Here is a 20,549-nt window from a genome sequence, read left to right as displayed (position 1 = left end):
GTTGTTGTGGGTGACGACCTATGGTTCTGAATCAGTCGACAGTAAACTGACAGTAAACTGTCGACTGAGTCAGCCTCTTCTGAATCAGGAAACTTGCCCGTAAACTTCTCTCTTCCTTTAAGTAATGCCAAGCAGGAGCATGACCAGAGACTCTTGGAGTAATCTTTATTTTTAAGTGACGATTGCAAATCACATATGTTTTTCAGGAAATTAACATTTTCAGCAAATACTGGTTGGACCTACGGCCCTTTAAAGAGAGCCAGTAGATTAACAAGTTGGAGAATTAATGATATAGAACAATAACATCTTTATACTAAAGTGATGTATAATATTCTAAACAGATTTTTAAAATTTGGAAGCATGGTTTTTCTACATATAGAAGCAAGTTGTTATTCTGAAGACTCTTTGGTATGCTTCAGGTATTAAGAATTCTTTCTTAAACTAGTAAAAGATAATAGATTTAAATAGCCAAATAATTATGTGGTCTTTCAAGATAAAAGTTTATGTAAAAGGAATAATAACCTTTCTTCCTATGGCACCCTTTCTTTCTGCCATGGCAAGGTTTTGAGCAGCGGAGTGATATGATCAGACTTACACCTTTCTTCCTAGTTTGTCAGTAGATAAGAAAAAAAACAAACAACAAGTATCCTCAACTGTGTAACAGCTGGTTTGGGGTGTTGCCTTGGTAAAAATTGGCTCAGCTACTTCTGATGGACTTTATCTTGGTATAAAACAGCAACCATAGTCAGAAACCATTAGTAGACTGTTAGTTCAGGACAGAAACTAGTTTTTATTTTAGGATAGATGGTTTAATGTATGTCAAGAAATGTAACTTGGAATCGTTAGCTTAGTTATAATTAACCTGTGAGTCACTATCCTTTGCAGTTTGTAGTATGGCTTCAGAACGTGTTCTTACCCTCAGCCCCAGGCCGAGAGGTGGAGAGACTGGCACAGATCCAGGGACTTCAAGTATCGGTTTCAGATTTCACTGAGGCTCTGCAGTACCTTGTGAGAGGACTGGTGTCTTGCTAGCATGGACTCCTCAGTCACAAGCATTCATGCCACCAGGCTTATATCTGAGTGTGCTGCCTCCTTCTACCGTTCATGTTACTAGATCCAAAAGACTAAACGTTCTGGGCAGTCATTTATTCAGCAGATACTCTTAAGCTCTTGCCACGGTCCAGGCAGTGTTCTGAAGTTACAGCAGTGATCTCTGCCCTCATAGGGAGAAAGAAACAAGAAGTAAAAATGTGTATATATTAGAAGGCAAAAGAATCTATGGACTCAGGGAAGACCTCACTGAAAAGTGACATTTGAGTAAAGATCTGAATGATTGCAGGGAGCCAACCAAGCCGTTTTGGGGGCGGTGGGTAATTGTTCCAGGCAGATGGGGCAGTAAATACAAGAGTGTGTCTGGTGCTGGAGGAATAGCAAGGGGGCTGGCTCAGCTAGAACAAAGGCACGGGCTTTGTAGGACACCATTCAGGGTGAGACAAGAAGCCGGGGCAAGGTTTTGAGCAGTGGAGTGATATGATCTGACTTACACCTTTACAGAGCCATTCTGGCTGCAGTGTTGTTAATAGAAGAGTCACAGAGAGACCAGTTGGGAGGCCACTGCAGTGATCCAGGCAAGGGCTAATGGCAACCTGGACCAGGATGGTAGAGTAGATACGACGAGAAGTGCTCAGTCCTAGGTCTGTTTTGAATTAGAGCCAATGGGACTTGCTGGTAGATTAGACATGAGGTATCAGGGGAGGAGCAAAAGAGTCAAGAATGACCCTGAGGATGATCGACTGAGAGGACTAGAATTTCCAGTAATTTCCCAATTAATAGTGAGGACTACAAGAGATGCTGGTTGGTGGGGGAGGTGGGGCCGGGCAGAGGACGAGAGCTCAGTTTTGGTTATGTTGAGTTGCCAATAAGACATCCAGGTAGAAGTATTGATTAGACAGTTTGCTATATAGGCCTAGAGTTCAAGAGATTAGGGCTGGTGACATAAGTTTGGGACAAGTAGGTTTTGACAGCATATGGGCAGACATTATTTAAAGCCATGACATTAAGTGAGATTACTTTAAAGAAAAAAAAAGGGTATACAAGAGAATAAGGACTAAGCCTCACTATGAGTCTGGCAGAAAGGGACTGGAAGGATAGGGTAGTGACAGTAATTATAACTAATTGAGTGATTATTATTGTCAAACACTGTGCTAAGTGCCTGTATATACTTTTCCTTATCCCCCCAAAATGTCTGCATTTGACAGAAGAGAACACTGGGTCTTGCCCAGAGTCTCAGTTTGTAAGTGATTCGAATGGTGGTCTGTCTCCTTACATGGCCTTATGTACTTTTTCGCTATGCCACACTGTAATGTTAGTGTGCTTTGACTTAAAGAGGCACTGCTTGCTCTCTGAGCCTGGGTGGTAGGAAACAATACTAGGAAAAAATCAGATCTATTACTTCTCGCAGAGGATAGACCCCAACTGACTCTTGGCTAACTTCTAAAACCTTATGCCAATCATAATATTTTTTTTTTTTAGTACTCTCAGCTGTTGAAACTGTTTGCTAGATTACAAAGATCCATGAATTCCAGAGCATATATGTATGCATTTATATATTTTTAAACTATTCAGTCCTTCTTCACAGATATACTTTCTATTGCTAGCTTATCATGAACTTACTTAGTTTTCCAAAATGTTTAGCGATTCATGCTAGTAACCTCCCCAAGCTGCTCAGTTTCATTTTCTTTGTTTAAACCCTCACTTAACTCATATTTATAACCGTTTAAATTCATCTTAAGGTTTAAACTTTAAAGCATCCTAAATGCTTCACGCAGCCCTCTTCCATTTAGAATATTTATACCCTTGAGAGTATATCAGATTTCCCCAAACATCTCTATTTTTCTGCATTCCGGTCTTTTTCTTTTTTTCTTTCTTTCTTTTTTTAATAATACTCCCAGATTCTTCTGCCTGTGTTCCTTCCTCCCCTTCTCCTAGTCACTCCTCAGTGCTTGGTCTCTTCCTCATTTGGGGTGCTCACCTTCAGATCTTAGGTGCCTTTCTTCTTCATTTCTAGACCCTCTTTCTACGCAACCAGTGGCTATAGCAGCATTAACATCTACAAGTAACTTTAGCTGTAAATATGGGTCTCCTTTATAACTTCTCATCAACGCTTCAGCTGAGAGGCAGTTGTATGACTATTTCTTGGATTCCTACTGTGTGCCAGGTAATTGGTATATAGAAGCCGTGGGGCTCGCCAGTGTTTAGGGGTGTGACTGACAAGGGAGATGAACTAGCAAAGGAGGAGGAGGAGCAGCCAATCAGGTCTCAAGAAAGTGATGGTCAAAAAGTGGCTGAGAGGCCAGGTAAGATGAAGTCTTATTGAAGAGAGATGTTTGCACAGTGCTGTTCCTGCACTTTAAATTCCCACTGTTATGTTTTATATTCACCCATAGTGAGCCTGCAGAAACTTAAGGCCCCCAGCCTCAACCCCAATAGCAGCAGAACCCCAGGCCCAAATCTCTCTCTATTCTTAGTGACCTTCGTGGTCATCTAAATGACCATTGGACTCAGTAACTTTGTCAAAAGCAGTTTCAGTAAAGTGATGAAGAAGGGCCAAAAAAACCTTATAGGAGTTCCCCCATTTTAACAGGAAGTAAGACAGAGTATATGGATACAGATTCAAATCAGTCAGGAAATTTGATAATGAAAAGATGAAGAAACAGGCTTAGAGAGTTTAACTTCCCCAATATTACACAGCTTGTCATTGGCAAAGTCAGGATTCAAACCCAACGCCAGCAAAGCCTACGCTCTTAACATCTCTACTGTCCTGCCCCCTGCTTCACATCTAGCGTGTGCTCAATAAATGCTACAAGCATCAGCTCCCTGAACACAAGTACCTGCTGTGTATCCCATATACAGAGTTATGTTGGAGGTTGGAAGATAAGTTAGACATGGTCCTTGCCCTCGAAGAGTTTTCAGTATAATAGGATATAAACAAGTATAATGCAGTTATGTGTCACATAAATGATGTTTTGGTCAATGACAAACCATATGTATATTGGTGGTGTCATAAAATTATAATGGAGCTGAAAAATTCCTATTGCCTAGTGACGCGGTAGCCATGATGACATCGTAGTGCCAAGCATTACTGTTTCGTGCTGGTCTCAGTCTATCCATAATAATGGTACTGGCTCAGAAATGTCGAGGGCAGGCACCTGGGCCCTGATGAGCTTTCCCACAGACACCTCCTCTCTCTAAACCAGTGTCCCCACTGACCAACACTGTGGTTCTTTCATTATGATTGCAAGACGCCCTTCAGCAATGAAGATTAGACACTTCAAAGGAAAAAAAAAAGAATTTACTACAGGCCCTGTAGGGTACAGGGTACACCAGTGGGCACGCAGACAGGTGGGGGCGGGGGGAGAGTTGGCCTAGGGTGCTGCTTTTATTGGGGTCCAAGGGAGGAGCCTTAGGGTTCTGCAAACTCACTCTTTATTGGTGAATTTAAAACATAAGAGTGGGAATTTAAAGTGAAGAGGAAAAAAAGAAAAAGTGACCCAAAGCGTAAATGCTCAAGTCAACCAAAATCTCTAAAATAAAGTGGTCTCAGTGGAGGTGGCGGCCTGGGCCTTTATCGGGTCTTGGGCTGGCCATGTGTTTATTCCAGATAGCTGTCTTTGAAGTGGATGCTTCTTTGAAAGGGATGCCTCAGCAATCAAAGCTTAAGTCAGGCACTTGCATTGCAAAAAGGATGACCCTCTGTCAGCGTTTCCACTACAATTCCTCACTTGTTTGTGGTGATGCTGGTGTGAACCAACCTTCTGGGCTGCGACATATATAAAAAGTATAGTACATACAATTACAGTAGTACCGTCTAGGTTTGTGGAAGTGCACCCTATGATGTTTACACAAGGACAAAATAGCCCAGTGATGTATTTCTCAGAACATACCTGCATACTTAAGAGGCCCACAGATAAAATGAGAGATGTTTGCACTTCTCTGGGAAATGGCAAAAAGTCTCAAAATCACAGAGCGTCACTGGGGCAGTCCTAGAGAGTGAGGAGGACGGATCATCAAACTGGAGGGAAGACATGGATGTATGGGGGTGGGGGGAGGTTTCCTCTACTCTCAAGGTTCTTTTGTCTAGTCTAATAATCAAGCAGACACGAGGCAGATTAGCAAGAGAAAATAACCAAACTTAATGCATACGTAGTGTGCGTGGAACCCCACATACATAAGAGTCAGAGATCCCATTTGTGTGAGAGGCTCAGAGATAGAAAGGAAACATGGGTACAGAGGTAAGGTGCCTTGGGGGCTTCAAAGGGTCATTAACAAATGATGGGAAGAATAGGTGTTTAGTAAATAGAAGTTCTTCTCTATAGACAAGTCAAAAGAAGGTATCTCTGATATCTCCTGATATGGGCAAGGCCCCTCCACTCAAGTTCTTCAAGGTAGTCAAGGGAGGGGCAGCAGTTTCTCCTGAACCCTCAGCTAAAGTTGCCTTTAGCTCAAAACAATCCACATACCACTGAAGCACAGCTTGGGGCGACTAGCTCTGAACCCCCACAGGCAGTTACAGAGACGTTAACAAGAATGTAGGGAATTACCTGTCCCCCGCAGGTTTTACTGTCCCCTCCCTTTTCTTCCTTAGCATTTCCTTTGCTTTCTCCTTTTCTCTCTTTCTCCAAATCCTGCTGCTCTATCTTCACACATAGTCTGATTTACAGCAGGGTTTCTATCTACTGCGGGAGTCTCAGAGAGAGTCATTATCACTGGACCGCCACCCTCTAATAACGAGCAACAAACTTCAAGGGTGGAGTGCCGCTTTGGAGCTTTTGAAAGAAGAGGAGAGGTCACTGTGGGTAGGGTCAAATGAAAGGGAGAGCTGAAGGTCTGTGAGGTTGGATTTCACCGGTAATACTGGGACTGAGAAAAGTGGAAAAGCTGTTCTCTCGGGCCGCATTTCTTGGCCCACAGATTTATCACACGGAAAGAGCAACCCAGTCACAGCTTTTGACTAGTTCTGGGTTATAGTAATGTGGAGGTAAGGCTGAGGGAGGTAACGTCTTCATGCGAACTCTATCTTTAATGCCATAAAGGCAACAGGACTTAGAAAAGGAGAAGGGGGCACTGGCACTGTGGCTCAGGGGCTCAGCTGGTTGGAGCACTGTGCCACACACCAGAAGGCTGTGGGTTTACTACCTGGTCAGGGCACATACCTAGGCTGCGGGTTTGATCCCCGGTTTGGGGTTGGGGCATGTACTGGAGGCAACCAATAGATGTTTCTCACATCGATGTTTCTCTTTCTCTTTTTCTCTCCCTCTCCTCCCCCTCCCCTTTACTCTCTCTCTAAAATCAATAAATATATCCTCAGGTAAGGTTTTAAAAAAAAGAGAACAGGATGGTAGGGTGAATCCCATATTGTAATCAGCTCTCCATTCTTCACTTATTCAAAGGTCATTTCTTTAACTTCATGTAATTTCTTCTCCTGGGACATTCTATAACTAGCATCCTTCTTACCTTTAATTTATCCTCTTTTTTTTAGTCTCTTCTGATTGTTGATTTACTAGGTGTGTTTCTTGTGCTAGCTTTATCAAAGACACAAAGTTGTTAAGGGAACTTTGTTTTCCCTAACAGTTAGGGAAAGATTAATCTCTACTTGTAATCTTTACTTAGAAATAAGTAAGACCGTAGAATTTTAGATTTAAAATGGCAGAGAAATTACTAGCTTCCTCATTTTACACACAAGAAAACTGACAGCCAGAGAAGTTAGATGTGGCTACAAATTGTTTGTTGGCAGAAATTGAACTTATGATGTCACTGTGTGTAACACGTGGCAAAAGCTGTCCTCCCAAATGATGTGGCCATCCAATTGGTTTGGCGAACCAAATCAAAATCTATTGAGTTTAGGCAATTACTGAGTCGGTCGGTACTGGACAGTCTTTCTGTTACAGTGTGGGTCTAGGTGGTGAGGAATAAAGAGAGGCAGGGGTGTGGCAAACTTGCCTCAGTAATAATGGTCTGCCTCTGAGTTAGACCATGAAAGAGTGCATTTGTTTACTTGGCTTGAGGGAAATTAAGGTTTCACTATATTTTGAGATCATCTTTTGCTACAAAGTCAAACAGATCTGGGTTCAAATTGTGGCCCTACCTTGTACTAGCTTTTGTGATCTCAGGCAGGTTATTCAAACTCTCTAAGATTCTTTATCTGTAATAAAATAAGGATAATGCAACGCCCTTCTTGCAGGCTAGTGAAGAGCAGCGCCAATTTATGTCAACTTCCTAGCCCTCCCCTGATCTTAGCATATAACACGCACTCACGGCATGGAAGCTGTTGCTGCTACTGCTGTGGGTTTGGAAGGTGTAAGGGAACAGAACAAAAGGACAAAAAACCCAAATGAAAATCAGAAGATCGGACAGTCTGACAGTCTACAGGTTCATTCAGTAACTGTTGGTAGAGACTCCAGAAGGTGTGCATAACAGCACATTAGGTATTTGAGGAAAGTAAAAGGAAGTTGTGAGGAACACGAACCATGGATTTTTAAACTGAAGGAATGAGGGACGTCATTGAAGCCACTGCCTCATTTTATAGGTGCGTGATTGAGTCCCAGAGAGAACGAGTGGTTTACCCAGAGTAAACATCTAATTCTTGACCAAACACAAAACCCCAATCTCCTCAGCGTTCTTTATATCATTTTACAAATAGGGATTAGATAAAAGTTTCAAGGAATCATTCCTGGACATGATGACCAGATAGCTAAAAGGATAATCTTACTAAAGACTGTTCCTTAGCTTGTGACTCTTCTACTCAGAAACCTCCCATGACTCTCCACTATCCATTGAATGAAGTCAGTGGCAGTCAGGTCCCTTGGGATCCACCCTGACCTACCCCTCCATCCTTACCTCTTTATGTCATTACTTTTGCCACTAACTATATCCTTGAGACTGTTCCGCATATCCTCGTTCTCCATGTGGAGGAAGTCTGTGGAAATCCTGCTGATGATTGAAGGCACTGTTCAAAGGCTACCACTTCCATGAACCCTCCGGTTGCCCCAGGGACTTGGCTTTGTTGCCTTTGCCATTGGTGTTTATTATAGTACTTATCACACTCAGTCTTACTTTATAGTGTGTTGCTCCTGTACTGTAAGAGGCGAGGACCAACTAGGTCACTTTTTCCTCTTCCTCAGTGCCTCACACATGTTAAGCATCTCTCTAATGTTGGCTAAATTTGAAAAGGTATTTTTATAACCCACTTTCTGATTTCTAGCCTCTTTCTTCATCCAGGTCTTAAATATGCTGTATGAATTAGTTGGAAAAGAGATTTAGGAAATGAATGGTTTTGATGCTTCTCTGGCGCAATAAGTATCAAGGGAAGTGTGAGCGTATATGACTGTATTCTCCCGGCAGAGTTTCACGCCCTAAAGGGTTTCACTGGATCCTTCAGTGGGATGTGCAGTGTGTCTGCAGGCAAGGGCTGAAACAGTTTGTGATTTCAGTGTACGCTAATTGGCAGCTTGAACCCTGTAAAACAGAACTCCCAAAGGAGGAAGGGTTCTGCCTCTAGCTAAAGGGAAGGGAGTCCCGGAGTTTCAGATGTCCGTGGATTAGAAAGGTGAACTGGGAGGGCGAGGATTGACAGTCCGTTTTGAACTGCCCATGAAAGCATTTATTTATACCTCTGGTTGGTTACTAAAGGATTAAAGAGGCTGATGAGACTGATATTTGACCAACCTCGGGCTGTTAAAGGGGTCTGTCTCTCTTTCCCACTGCTTTTTCTGCAAATCCTTTAGAGCAGCAGAATGCTTCTACCTTCAGTTCATAAAGCAGCCAAGCCAGTTTGACCAGCTTGAGGGAAACACCAAGCAAGGCTGCCAACTCCAATCACATGAACTCTAGTTACTAATTATCTCCTGGTCTCTGTGGGGAAAGATATAGGTGCTCACTGATTGGATCCCGAGGTTGAAATAACTCCACATGTCTCCATGCTCCAACCGGAGCAGCAAGAAGAGTGACTCCAGTGCTTTGGGAGACATTTTAAGAAGGACCGATACAGCCTTAGGCTAAACTGTACCTGTCCACACCTCAGCCCAACCCAGGTCCATGGAAGAGAGAAGTAAAACTTGTATCTTTAAACACACTGAATATGTGTGAAACCCCTGAGATTAGAAAAGAAAGAGGAGCTGAGAAGAAAGGGCACTGGGGCTCCAGCTGGGAGTATGAAGACTGCAGGAGTCTCCAGAAAAGGGACCTTTCAGTGCCGGATGGATTTTGCAGAGAAGATGACTTGGATTCCAGGCACCAAGTCACACGGCGGAATCGGCCCTACAGAAAGAGGCATTGTGGATACTGGGATTTTGAGCAGAGTGAACCAAGCTGTATGGACTACGAGGAAGCGAAAGAAAGTGGAAGGGACTGCCTGTACCACCCAAGTGGGACTCGAGGCTATGATGGTTATTGGAATTCAGAAAATGTGGATTTGGGGAACCCGAGCCCTGGAAGTAAGGATACTTGGCTTACAGGAAGCCCGGGCATAACCTGGAAAGCTGGAGGATATGGGGAGACAGACAGCCCCGTAGGCTGTAACAGTCTGAATTACGATCCTGAGGACTGTAAAGAAACTGAACAATGGACTGGCTACAGGCACATAGATGACTCTATGGAGAATTTTGGTCAACCTCAAAAGTGGCATAAGGACCACAGGAATTTTAATTATAATCTTCAGGATTATAAAGAAACTAATATTTATTATAATGACCTCAGCAATTTATATCACATTCTTGGAAATTATACTAATGGCCAGCCTGTGGATTTGAATGGTGTCAATGAAGATAAGGAATTAGTCAAATACTATGAAGGGGACAGAAATGTTTATCAAAATGATAAAATCTATCCCAAAGCAAAGACTCATGCCATCGAACAGGATAATTCTGAGACAGAAAATAAAGTCTACAATACTTTATCTGCAAACTGTGAGTATGAGCTTCAGAACTACAGAAGGCCAGATTCTCTCCATCAGATGAAGAATTTGGAGTGTAATGGCATTGGCAAACCAGGAATGACGGCACTTGGGAGCAGAGGGATCACCCCGGACGTGCCGTGGAATCAACGGACTGTGGGAGACCAAGGAGAACACCACAGCCGCATTCCCCAGAGCTCATCATTAGAGAGGAGTACCTGGCATTTAGAGGAAGAGAGAAGGTTAAATGGCCCAGACACTTGGGAAAGGAATAGTTGCTTCCGTCGCACAGCACCCAGCACCCTGAGACACTCAGAATTTGTGCAAAACAGCAAGAGAACCCAAGGTAAGAACGCAGTTAGCCAAAATGAAACAAAGCAAAACAAAAAACAATGCATTACTTTCCTTAGAAGTATAAATCATGAAAATAAATAAAAAGGATGGTTATACCAGGTACCCGGGACATCTGTGCACTTACTGGGCTCCCAGAGTTACTATTAAGTGTATCCTGAGTGGCAACAACATTAGAGATTTAATTCCTTTGGGAGGCACTTTAGAGAGCAAGAATATAGGTAGTGACTATAAACATGTAACAGGGCTTTCAGAATCAGAGAGTTCTCATGGGAACTTCCCTTCACCTTTCTTGATTTCATCAGGCATCTCTAATCCCACATATGTTTCTATTTTTACTTTACGATTTCTGTTTTATGGGGGATAGCAAATTCATTAATGGGCACCAAGCAAACTTTGATTCTCTGGCATGTTCTTTCTTTGAATCCCTATACTTTAGATGTTGGTGGAAAAGAAGACTTTTTGTTTTTGTTGTTGTTGTTGATGTTTTTATTGTTGACCACTATTACAGATACCTCCCATTCCCCCCATGCCCACCCTTTGCCCCCTTCAACTTGCTTTATTGATTGCTCATTCCTTGACATTCAGGAATGTTAAATGAATGATGAGCACTGGAAACTCTTATGGAATCCAGGAGATTATATTCTTCTTGGTGCTTTGTACAAGTTAGGTATTCCAACCATTTTATCTCACTGAGCCTTAACTAAGTCATCTATAAAATGGGGACATTAAGAATCTTTCATTATGTAGAGGTTATTTCTTTCTTGACAGTTTGTCTTCTTTCTTCCAGTTCTCTGAAAGGGACTATGTTATTTTTTCTTTCTTTATTATTTATTTATTTTTGCTGTTGTTGGTTTTGTAATTATTGGACTCATCGTTAAACGTTTATTCTTACTATATTGTTACCCTCCCATCCAGCAGACTTCCTGGTGCTGGCCAGTTTGGCATTGTCCAGGTTATGACCAGGGGCTAAGGGTTAAGGTCAGAAAATGTGAACCATCTGAAAAATCCATCTCACACCTTCCTCCTACATGGAAAGTTTCCTGTCTGGGTCTCCTCCAGCATAGTCTCACTGGGTAGACTGGTGGCGGTGGGGGCCATGGAAGACTAAAACGCTAAGTCCCTGGTGTGATTCTGGGACTGCCAGTGGTTTACTGGATGGTCTTCAACACAGGCTTGACTGCACTTGAATTCCCAGGGCACCGTTGTGGACAAAGCAGGCTCTCTATCTCCATTTGCACAGATAAAAATGAAACCAAGCCTGGCTTTAGTTGGGAGGCCAGGTACTTAGCAGCTGGCCGTTTTTTTTTCAAGGTGCATTTTTGCTCTGAAATGATAGGTACTGGATAATTTCCAAATTACCTCCAGCTCAAAAATGTCTGATTCTGTGATTCCTAATGTTGGTTTTTGTATTGTTCCTATTCCCTTCCCCCACAGCTGTTTCTTAGATGACCTTTGTTTCCTGTCTTTATTTCCTTATTGGATTAAGCCTCCTAAGTGTAACCAAAGTGTGTTTATTCTGTTTGACTTAACACGAGTCAAACCCTCCTCTCTGGAGTGTTGCAAGACGCCCTATGATCTCTCTGAAACCAGCTCAGTTCTGCCTATATCATTTCTATTTTTACAACTTCCTCTCTCTGTAGTTGAGGACTTAACTTTTGATAATATGTTCATATTTAGCTCAATTGATGCCCCTTTTTATACCTCTGATACCTTCCTCAACCTATACCTAAATCTTGTTTTTGACCAGAATCTCTGTGCTCTCTAACATTCTCTGCTCCCTGTCTCATAGCACAGGTGCCACTGCTTGTCCTGAACCTGACGCAGTCACAAGGCATAATCACAGAGAGGAAGCAAGTGTGAGAGTCAGTTGTCTACCTGGTGTTCAAATCTCAGCTTCACCATTTTACTAATAGTATAACCTTAGATGAACTGCTGAACTCTCTGAGCTTTGTATTCCTTATTTGTAAAAATAATAACATCCCATGGTGAGATAATCTGAATAAAACACTTAAATCACATCTGGAACATAGTGGTGCTCATAAATTATGATTTCTTCATCTCTTATGACCCACTTTCCTTTCCACTAAGAAGTTGCCCCACCAGACTTCCCCTGCAAGGTCCCCTCCCAAGATCCTCCCTGAGCCCTGACTGGGCATCTGCCCTCTGACTCTGTGTTTGCAGGTGTAATTATCCAAGTGGAGGGGCCTGTCCCTTTTTCCTCTCTCATTCTGCCTCTTACTCCATTTGAGAAACAAAGAGCTGTTTTGTGGCTGCCCCCAGCCTAACTCCAGGCTAGAAACCAGGTCTGTTCTACCAGGATTTGCCTTTTCCCTCCCCTCTCATATCAGTTCATTCTCCCTTGGAAGCCTCCATCTTAGATACTGTTAGGGTGGGTCTGTTGGGGTTTTGCCCTTATTCCTAGGATGTGACCCCTAGCCCTGGGCAGTGATCCTTACTCCTAGGTGCTGCTCTTCTGGGGTCTCAGTGGAAAATTGGCAGTGCTTATTGAACCCCCTGACTTGGAGGGACTCAAATATCACAGTGTCTCCCCAGCCCCAGACAGTGTGAACGTCCGCCAGCCTTCTCTGGCTTCCAGCTGTTACTGCTTTCTGGCCAGATCCCCGAGTCCCATTGCCCCGCACAATTCAAGGACTTAACAGTGAACTTCTACATGTATTTTGAGGCTGTTCTTTTCTTTTTTTTTTTTTTTGCCTTCTTCTTTTCCAGAATTTCTCTCAATATCTAGCCACTTTTGAGCCCCAAGCTTGGACCTTTAACTTCTCCACCCAGTTAAGGCTGCCAGTTGTTTTCGCATTATTCCCTCTCAGGCTAAAAGACGAGGGATTGCCAGTGGGGAAGGGAGGTAATCAGAAAAATGTGAATCTTACCTAGTTTGCCTCCCTTGTTTCCAGCCTCCTCCAGTTTCTGCCTGCTTTTGGTTGTTTCCTTTAGATAGTTATTTTGTCCAGAAATATCTTGTGCTGCTAATAGAGGTTGGTACAATGTGAGCTACTATTCTCCATGACTAGACTGAAAGTTGATGCTAAGGTTTTGCACTTGGTAATAATAAAAACAGTTATGATGGGAAGGGAACCTGCTGCTTCAAATTCCATGTTAACTGGGTTAAAAGTGATATTAGGATACCAAAATGAAGAGGTCGTACAGAGAGAAATATGAAACTGGAATTCAGAGGAGAGTTAAGGCTATGATTCAGGGTTGGGCAGCCGCCTTACAGAATCCTTTTATATTATTATTAGAAGGACTTTTTACATGTAACCAAGTCCAGGGTTTTATAAATAATGAATAACCATCCCATGATTGGGTCTCGAAGTCTATTTAGTGGGTCATGACTAGCATTTTTGAAAAATAAAAAGAGGTGAATGGAAAATTTCAAGCATATCTCATGTCATAAAAGGAAGCATGTAATATTTTTGTGTTTGTATATACACATACATAGATGTATTATATAAAGGTATATACCAAGTCACAGTGTGAAGTGTGGGTCTCAGTAAAAAGTGTTTCCAAAAAAACCCACTTAAATCCAACCCACTTACTTTATAAACGAAGAAAGAGAGCTCAGAGAAATTGAAATGTGTGTCTGAGGTAACCAGTCAATCCTTAGATCAGAAATAGAATCTGTGTCTTTTGACATAGTACATCCCGGAGCTGAAGCCAGAAGTGCAGCTGTGGGTTCATTCTGTGCAAATGAGCTTAGAAGAGCAGGTAAATATTTTGTAGGGGAACCAGAGGAGGGGCTTCAAATGGAGGGGACACAGCTCTGTCACAGGCAGCAGAGCTACAGGGAGGATCTGGACTGGGGAAAGTCCTTTGCATTTGGTAGGTGGGGTGAGGAATAGGAGTAACAGAGGCACAAAGTACACTGCAGGGAGTTCAGGACGGAAGTGGTGATGAGGCTGTAAAAGCAGTTTCTTCGAAGTTTGGACGTTAATCACAGTGGAGCCGATTAACCCAGGGAAATCTCCTTTGCTTGTCTCCCAAGATAAGAAAAACCTGAGTTGATTGGAAAGCACTTCTGCCGGGGTTATACAGCTAGTTCAAAGTTTTTAGGACTCTGATAGTCAAGGTTTCTCCTCATTGCAAGCATGTGAACGTGATATCTCTGTATCTGCCATGTGTATTCAAACTACTGGCATAAAATATCTGCTAGTTAATCCAAGACGTTAGCTTTTTCCTTGGGTGATTTCATGTGCTGATTACTAGCCATGGGTATAGCAGATGGTCTCTGACACAGTGGAGACAAGGGGGAATATTCATGGGCATTACCTGGGCGGGGACAAATAGCCGGCAAAACAAACATGGAATTTCACTATTATCATTAGTAGTAGTAGTAGTGGTGGTGGTAGTAGTACCTACTTAATTTACATGCTTTACAGTTTTCAGAGCACTTTTTGCAGCTTTTATCTGATTTCATTCTGTTCTGATAAACATGAGCCATTCATGTATTTTTGAGTGCCAAACACTGTGTTACATTCTGGGCAAAGATTGCCTTAAGAGCCTGAGGAGGAGTGAGGCCATTGTCCTAGTGCAAAGGGACTGAAATCAGGTATCCTATAGGCTAGCTGTTTGCTTTCTCTTTTGGGGGGTTGTCTTTCTCTTGACATTTTTGCTTCTCTCTGAGGTTCTGTTTTTATTTCCTCTTCCTACTTTCTGATTACTCATAGCTTCTACTCCCATTTCTCTTTGGTTTACCCATAACCATAGTTGTCCCAGTACTATATCGGGCCTTTCTTGCTGCTTCTGCTTCTCTTCCTATCTAATCTGCCTGACAGTTCCTAATTCAAATTCTCCGGAGAGCAAGAATTTCTTAGTTAGGCCTCTCCATAAGAATGAACCATCAATCATTGGTTCGGTATGCGTCCATGGTCCATGGAAGTCGTGAAGTCTGGGATAGGAGTCATCTAATTTAAGTCATAGCTACAGGGACTACTTAACTGATGGTGCCGATCTGGTATGTTGCATCTCCAGGATGTGTGTGTGTGTGTGTGTGTGTGGCGGGGGCAGGTGTTCTGACACTTGGCTAGCCCAGAGCCCAGCATTTGTAAGCAGGTGAAGAAGGTATCTTTGTTGTCACAATGGCAGGGGACAGGGAACCACTTGTGTTTAGAAGGCAGGGACTAGGGCCAGTACGTGTCTTAGGTATGTAGGATCATCCTAAACCTTAGGTATTTAGGACGATCCTACACACTGAAGAATTGTCCTGCCTCAAATGCCAGTTGTGCCCCCGCGGACACACCCAAGAAGACAAGTAAGACTTGTGCCTGCCTTCAGGAACCCACAATTTCAAACAGAAACAACATATCAACAAATAATTAAAATACAATTTTATAAATGCTATGAGGGAAACAATTAGATCACGTTCCCCAGCTTGGCCCTACTACCTGTGTAACCCTGTTTAAATTTTTTAATCTCTCTATGCTGTAGTTTCCACATCAATAAAACCAGATAATGCACCTACATGGTAGTATTATTATGAGACTTAAGTGAGTTTATAGAAAAACAAGTACTTGGAATAGTGCAGTAGTCTTACACATAGTAAATGCTAAATAAACAAGAGCTGCTATGATCATCATCATCATTAGATTGGCATGTAGATTGTACATCCCCTCTGAATTCAGTTTAATAGGTATTTATTAACTCATAATTATACTTAGCACTATATGAAGCAGGGGGTTATCCTGAAAAGGATACCTACCCCCTCCCCGACACACACATGCACACACATAGGAGTTTAAAGATCAGTTGAAGAGAGAAAATGTAAAAATATGAACAATTAACTAAAGTACACACATATATAACATAGACAGTAAAGGCTAAGGGCGATCATGTCGGGGGAAGCCCAGTTTTTACCTGACTTAGTGGAAGAGTTTAGGAAGGTGTTTGAATTCAAGCTAAAGCTTAAGGAGTAATGGGAGGTTGAGATAGGCAGAGAGAAGCAGGGAGGACATTGCTGGTGAAGAAGATATATGAGCCAAGATACATAGTTGTGGTAACTAAGAGGAACAGAGTGGGGTGAAGAACTAAAGTATTGAAATCTTAGAAACCGGATGGGAGCCTGAGAAGTCAGAGCTGGACCTGCATGTGGTGAGTCGTCTTCTTAGACATAATCACTGAAACTGAATAGATGACTTCTCTGAGGAAAGGAACCACTAGGGGAGAGAGCAAGAGTCTAAAAACTGAGTCTAGGAGTTGCCCGCTGCTTAGGGGTAGGAGGAGGAGGGAGGCCAGTAAGAGGGCAAGATCAGGTGAAGGTGTCAGGAGAAAAACAGAATTGAATGTAAGAGAGAATGGCCAACACTTTAAAATGCTGTGGGAGAATCAAAGATAACGCCATTGGTTGAGGAGGTTATTGGTTGACTGAAAAGACAGCATGACTAGAATAGTGACGATAGAGAATTAATTGCAAAGGATTTAGTTGAGGGATGAGATCATAGAGGGAGAGCATGAAGACTGCTCTTTCAAGACCTTTCACAGAAAGAGTCCAAGAGATTTGACTGTCCTTGAGAGGGAGGAGCACAGAGTTGAGCATAGTTTTCATGTGCTTAATGTTTTTTAATTAAAATTTTTTTATTTTTCAATTACAGTTGACATTCAATATTGTATTCGTTTCAGCTGTACAGCATAGTGGTTAGACATTTATATAATTTACAAAGTGATTCTCCTAGTAGGTCTTGCTCCTAACACCATGAATAGTTATTACAATATTATTGAGTATATATTCCCTAAGCTGTACTTTACATCCTCCTAACTATTGTGTAACTGCCAATTTGTACTTTTTTAAAAAAATTGTCGCTGTTACAGATGTCCCTCATATCCTCCCCTTTGGCCCCCTCCACCTGATTTGTACTTCTTAATTCCTTCACCTTTTCATCCAGCCCTCCACCCTCCCCATCATCTGGCAACCATCAAAATGTTCTCTGTGTCTATGAGTCTGTTTCTATTTTGTTTGTTCATTTATATTGTTCTGTAGATTCCACATGTAAGTGAAATCATATGGCATTTGTCTTTCTCTGTCTTATTTCACTTAGCACAGTACCGTCTAGGTCCATCCATGTTGTTGCAAATGGTAAGACTCATTTTTTATGCCCAGGTAATATTCCAGTGTGTGTGTGTGTGTGTGTGTGTGTGTGTGTGTGTGTGTGTGTGTGTGTGTACCACTTCTTTATCCACTTGTCTTTTGATTGGAGCATTTGATCCATTTACATTTAAAGTAATCAGTGATAGGTATGTAGTTATTACCATTTTATAAATTGTTTTCTGATTGTTTTTGTAATTCTCTGTTCCTTTGTTAGTCTCTTGCTGTCTTCTCTTGTTGTTGACTCTTTGTTGTGTTGTATTTGGATTTCTTTCACTTTATTTCTTGTGTTTCTCTTGTATATTTTTGGTTTGTGGTTATCATGGGCTTCATATATGTCAAGATATGTGTATAGCAGTCTGTTTTAAGTTGATGGTCACTTAAGTTTGAACATATTGTATAATCACTACCATTTTTACTCTCCATCTTCCTGCTTTTGTCATTATTTTTTTATTTCTTTTGTGTGGGTATTTGTGTGTATTCCTTAATATGCTGTTGTAATTACACATGGTTATCCTACTTTTGCCTTTTAACCTTTGTATTAGATTTAGTGTTGATTGATCCACTGCTTTTATTATACGTTTGCCTTTGTCAATGAGAATTTTTTTCTTTGTAATATTTTCTTATTCATATTTTTATTTCTTCCTCCTCCTCCTTTTTTTCTTCTTCAAGAGCTACCTTGAACTCCTTCAGCTTTCTCTTGTCGGAGAAGCTTTTTATCTGTCCTTTAATTCTAAATGATAGCTTTGCTGGGTGGAGTAATCTTGGTTGTGAGTCCTTGCTTTTTATCACTTTGAATATTTTGCGCAAATCCCTTCTAGCCTTCAAAGTTTCTGTAGAGAAATCAGCTGATAGTCTTATGGGAGCTTCCTTGTAGGTACCTAACTGCTTTTCTCTTGCTGCTTTTAATAGTTTCTCTTTGTCTTTAACATTTGGCATTTTAATTATGATGTGTCTTGGTGCGGGCCTCTTTGGGTCCCTCTTGTTTAGGACTGTGCACTTCCTGGACTTATATGTCTACTTCCGTCACCAGGTTAGGGAAGTTTTCAGTCATTATTTCTTCAAATAGGTTTTCAGTTCCTTGCTCTTCTACTGGAGGTACCCTTATGATGCGACTGTTGTTACACTTAACGTTATCCCAGAGATCCCTTAAACTATCCTCATTTTTTAAAATTATTTTTTCTTTTTGCTGTTCTGATTGGGTGTTCTCTACTACCTTGTCTTCCAAATTACTGATGTTATCCTCTGCATCCTATAGTCTGATGTTGATTCCATCTAATGTTTTCTTTATTTCAATTATTGTGTTCTTCATTTCTGACTGGTTCTTTTTTATTTTTTCTATCTCCTTTTTAATGTTTCCTATCTCTTTGTTGTAATTCTCACTGAGATAATCTATTTTCCCCCTAACTTCATTGAGCATCCTTATAACCAGTGTTTAGAACACTGCATCTATTGGTAGTTCTTGCTTCAGTATTTATACATTTTTATAATTAAAACTTAGAAGAGGATTATAATTCAGGTCAAACTGATTTTTTGGTGCACAGTTTTAAAACATACATAAAATGTTTTGAGAGCAAATGGAAGTAATAAAAGTAAACCACCTAAGAGAAGCTGAAGAAAATCTGGTTTTATAGAGTAGAATGTAAAAATAGCTCAAGGACCATGTATATGAGCAAAAATTGAAACATCACTGTAATGTTGTTATTAAATAGGAAAATATAACACTAGAAATGGTCACGCTCATATGGAGAAGATATATAACCCAGAACAGGACTTGGCATTTTATGGAAAGCACTGGTTTGGGATGCTCATATTTAATATGCAGTGTTATTAGCTGAGTGGTCTCCAGCAAGTCATTTCATTGTTTTGTGCCTGTTTCCTCATTTGTAAAATGAGAATAGTAATAATAGTTTCCCTCAAGAAATTTGTTAAATATAGCATCAGGTATGTATGTGTGTTTAGAAAATAAAGCTTTTTATGTAAAGTTTTACTGGTTGATTATAATCAAATTTTGCTTATTAAGCAGTGGCAATTTATTTCTAATTAATTATCTTACACAGACTATCTTTACCTTCTTGAAAACAACACTTCTGCTGTCTAAAGATGAAATAATAACCTCACAGTTTTAAGCACACCAACAGCACACCTCCCTAGGATTTATGTGTATGTGTGTGATGTGTTCAAAAATGGCGTTGCAGTTGATGCTAGTTTTAAACTTGTTGTCCCAGCAGCATAAGAAATTGCAGACTCTTGTACTCTGGGCACTTGACTCTTGTTTGCTCTGCTGGCAAGAGTCTGGAAAAGGAAGAGGCACATGAGAGGCTTTGAGCTAGGTTCCCCCAAGGTGGACACCCTCCCAAGTGGGACTGGACTCCAGGCTACGTGCCAAAAGAGGCGGGGCAGTGACTGAGCAAAAGCCAAAGGGAAAGCTTTTTCAGTTGCTGCTGAGATTCAGGACCTGAAATTTGGTGATCCTAGAAGAGTCCTCTGGGAGCCTTTCGGAGGCAGGCGAGCCAGTGACCGCAGTGCTGAGAGTTTTACCTCGTGCAAACTTTCTCCCAAGAGAAGCTGTGTAGGTGCTGAGAGGAAAAGCCTGGTGGGGGCTGGGTGGGCTGGCAGGAGTGATGTGGTAAAATGGAAAACCAGGATTTGTAATTCCTCTGATTGGGCCTGGGGAGAAGAGGAGCGAATTTATAGATTGCTTCCTCTCAGGGTTTGCTAGGCAGACTGTCCAGCAGACCGTTGTGTTTGGCTTTTCCCATAAGAATAGCAACTTGTCATTTCAACAGCATTTTATTACTCATTTTCTTCAGCATTGTAAAGGGATTAGGTCAGGAAAGAAACTTCAGATTATTAAAAAGTGAAGAAAGAATTTGAAATGGATTAACTGGGTAATTGGAAGCTGTGAGTATTAGAACATTCTCGTTTATAGCAAATGTTCTTTTTTTTACTTTATTATTCTTTGTCATATCAGTATTACATGTTCACTATAGAAAAACTAGAAAATACAATAAATGAAAAGAAAGGAAAAATATCAGAATTTATATCATCTTCAAGACTTTTTCATTTTCAAATATTTGCATGAAAAATATTTTCCCTTTTTAACAAAACTGCATTTATTTCATAAACTATTTTGTAACCTGCTCTCTTCAC

The 20,549-nt window shown here is 41.3% G+C and overlaps 1 protein-coding gene across 2 annotated transcripts in view; it reads left to right on the top strand.

Annotated features, from left to right (window-relative positions):
• Positions 1-20,549, top strand: part of DNMBP (dynamin binding protein) — a 98,678-nt gene that overhangs the window by 47,501 nt on the left and 30,628 nt on the right. The window contains exon 1 of one of the 2 annotated variants that reach the window (XM_054581350.1): positions 8,921-10,295. The exons of the other annotated variant lie outside the window; for it this stretch is intronic. Within the exon in view, the coding sequence (XP_054437325.1) occupies positions 9,137-10,295 (1,159 nt within the window). The 5' untranslated portion in view covers positions 8,921-9,136. Of the gene's footprint in view, positions 1-8,920; positions 10,296-20,549 lie in introns of those variants that run through there. 2 annotated transcript variants of the gene reach the window in all.

This window comes from Pteronotus mesoamericanus, unplaced genomic scaffold (genome assembly GCF_021234165.1).
Source record: "Pteronotus mesoamericanus isolate MK-2021 breed Mesoamerican mustached bat unplaced genomic scaffold, CSHL_Meso_final contig_657, whole genome shotgun sequence".
NCBI classification, from domain to species: domain Eukaryota; kingdom Metazoa; phylum Chordata; class Mammalia; order Chiroptera; family Mormoopidae; genus Pteronotus; species Pteronotus mesoamericanus.
This window is presented reverse-complemented; position numbering and strand designations above follow the sequence as displayed.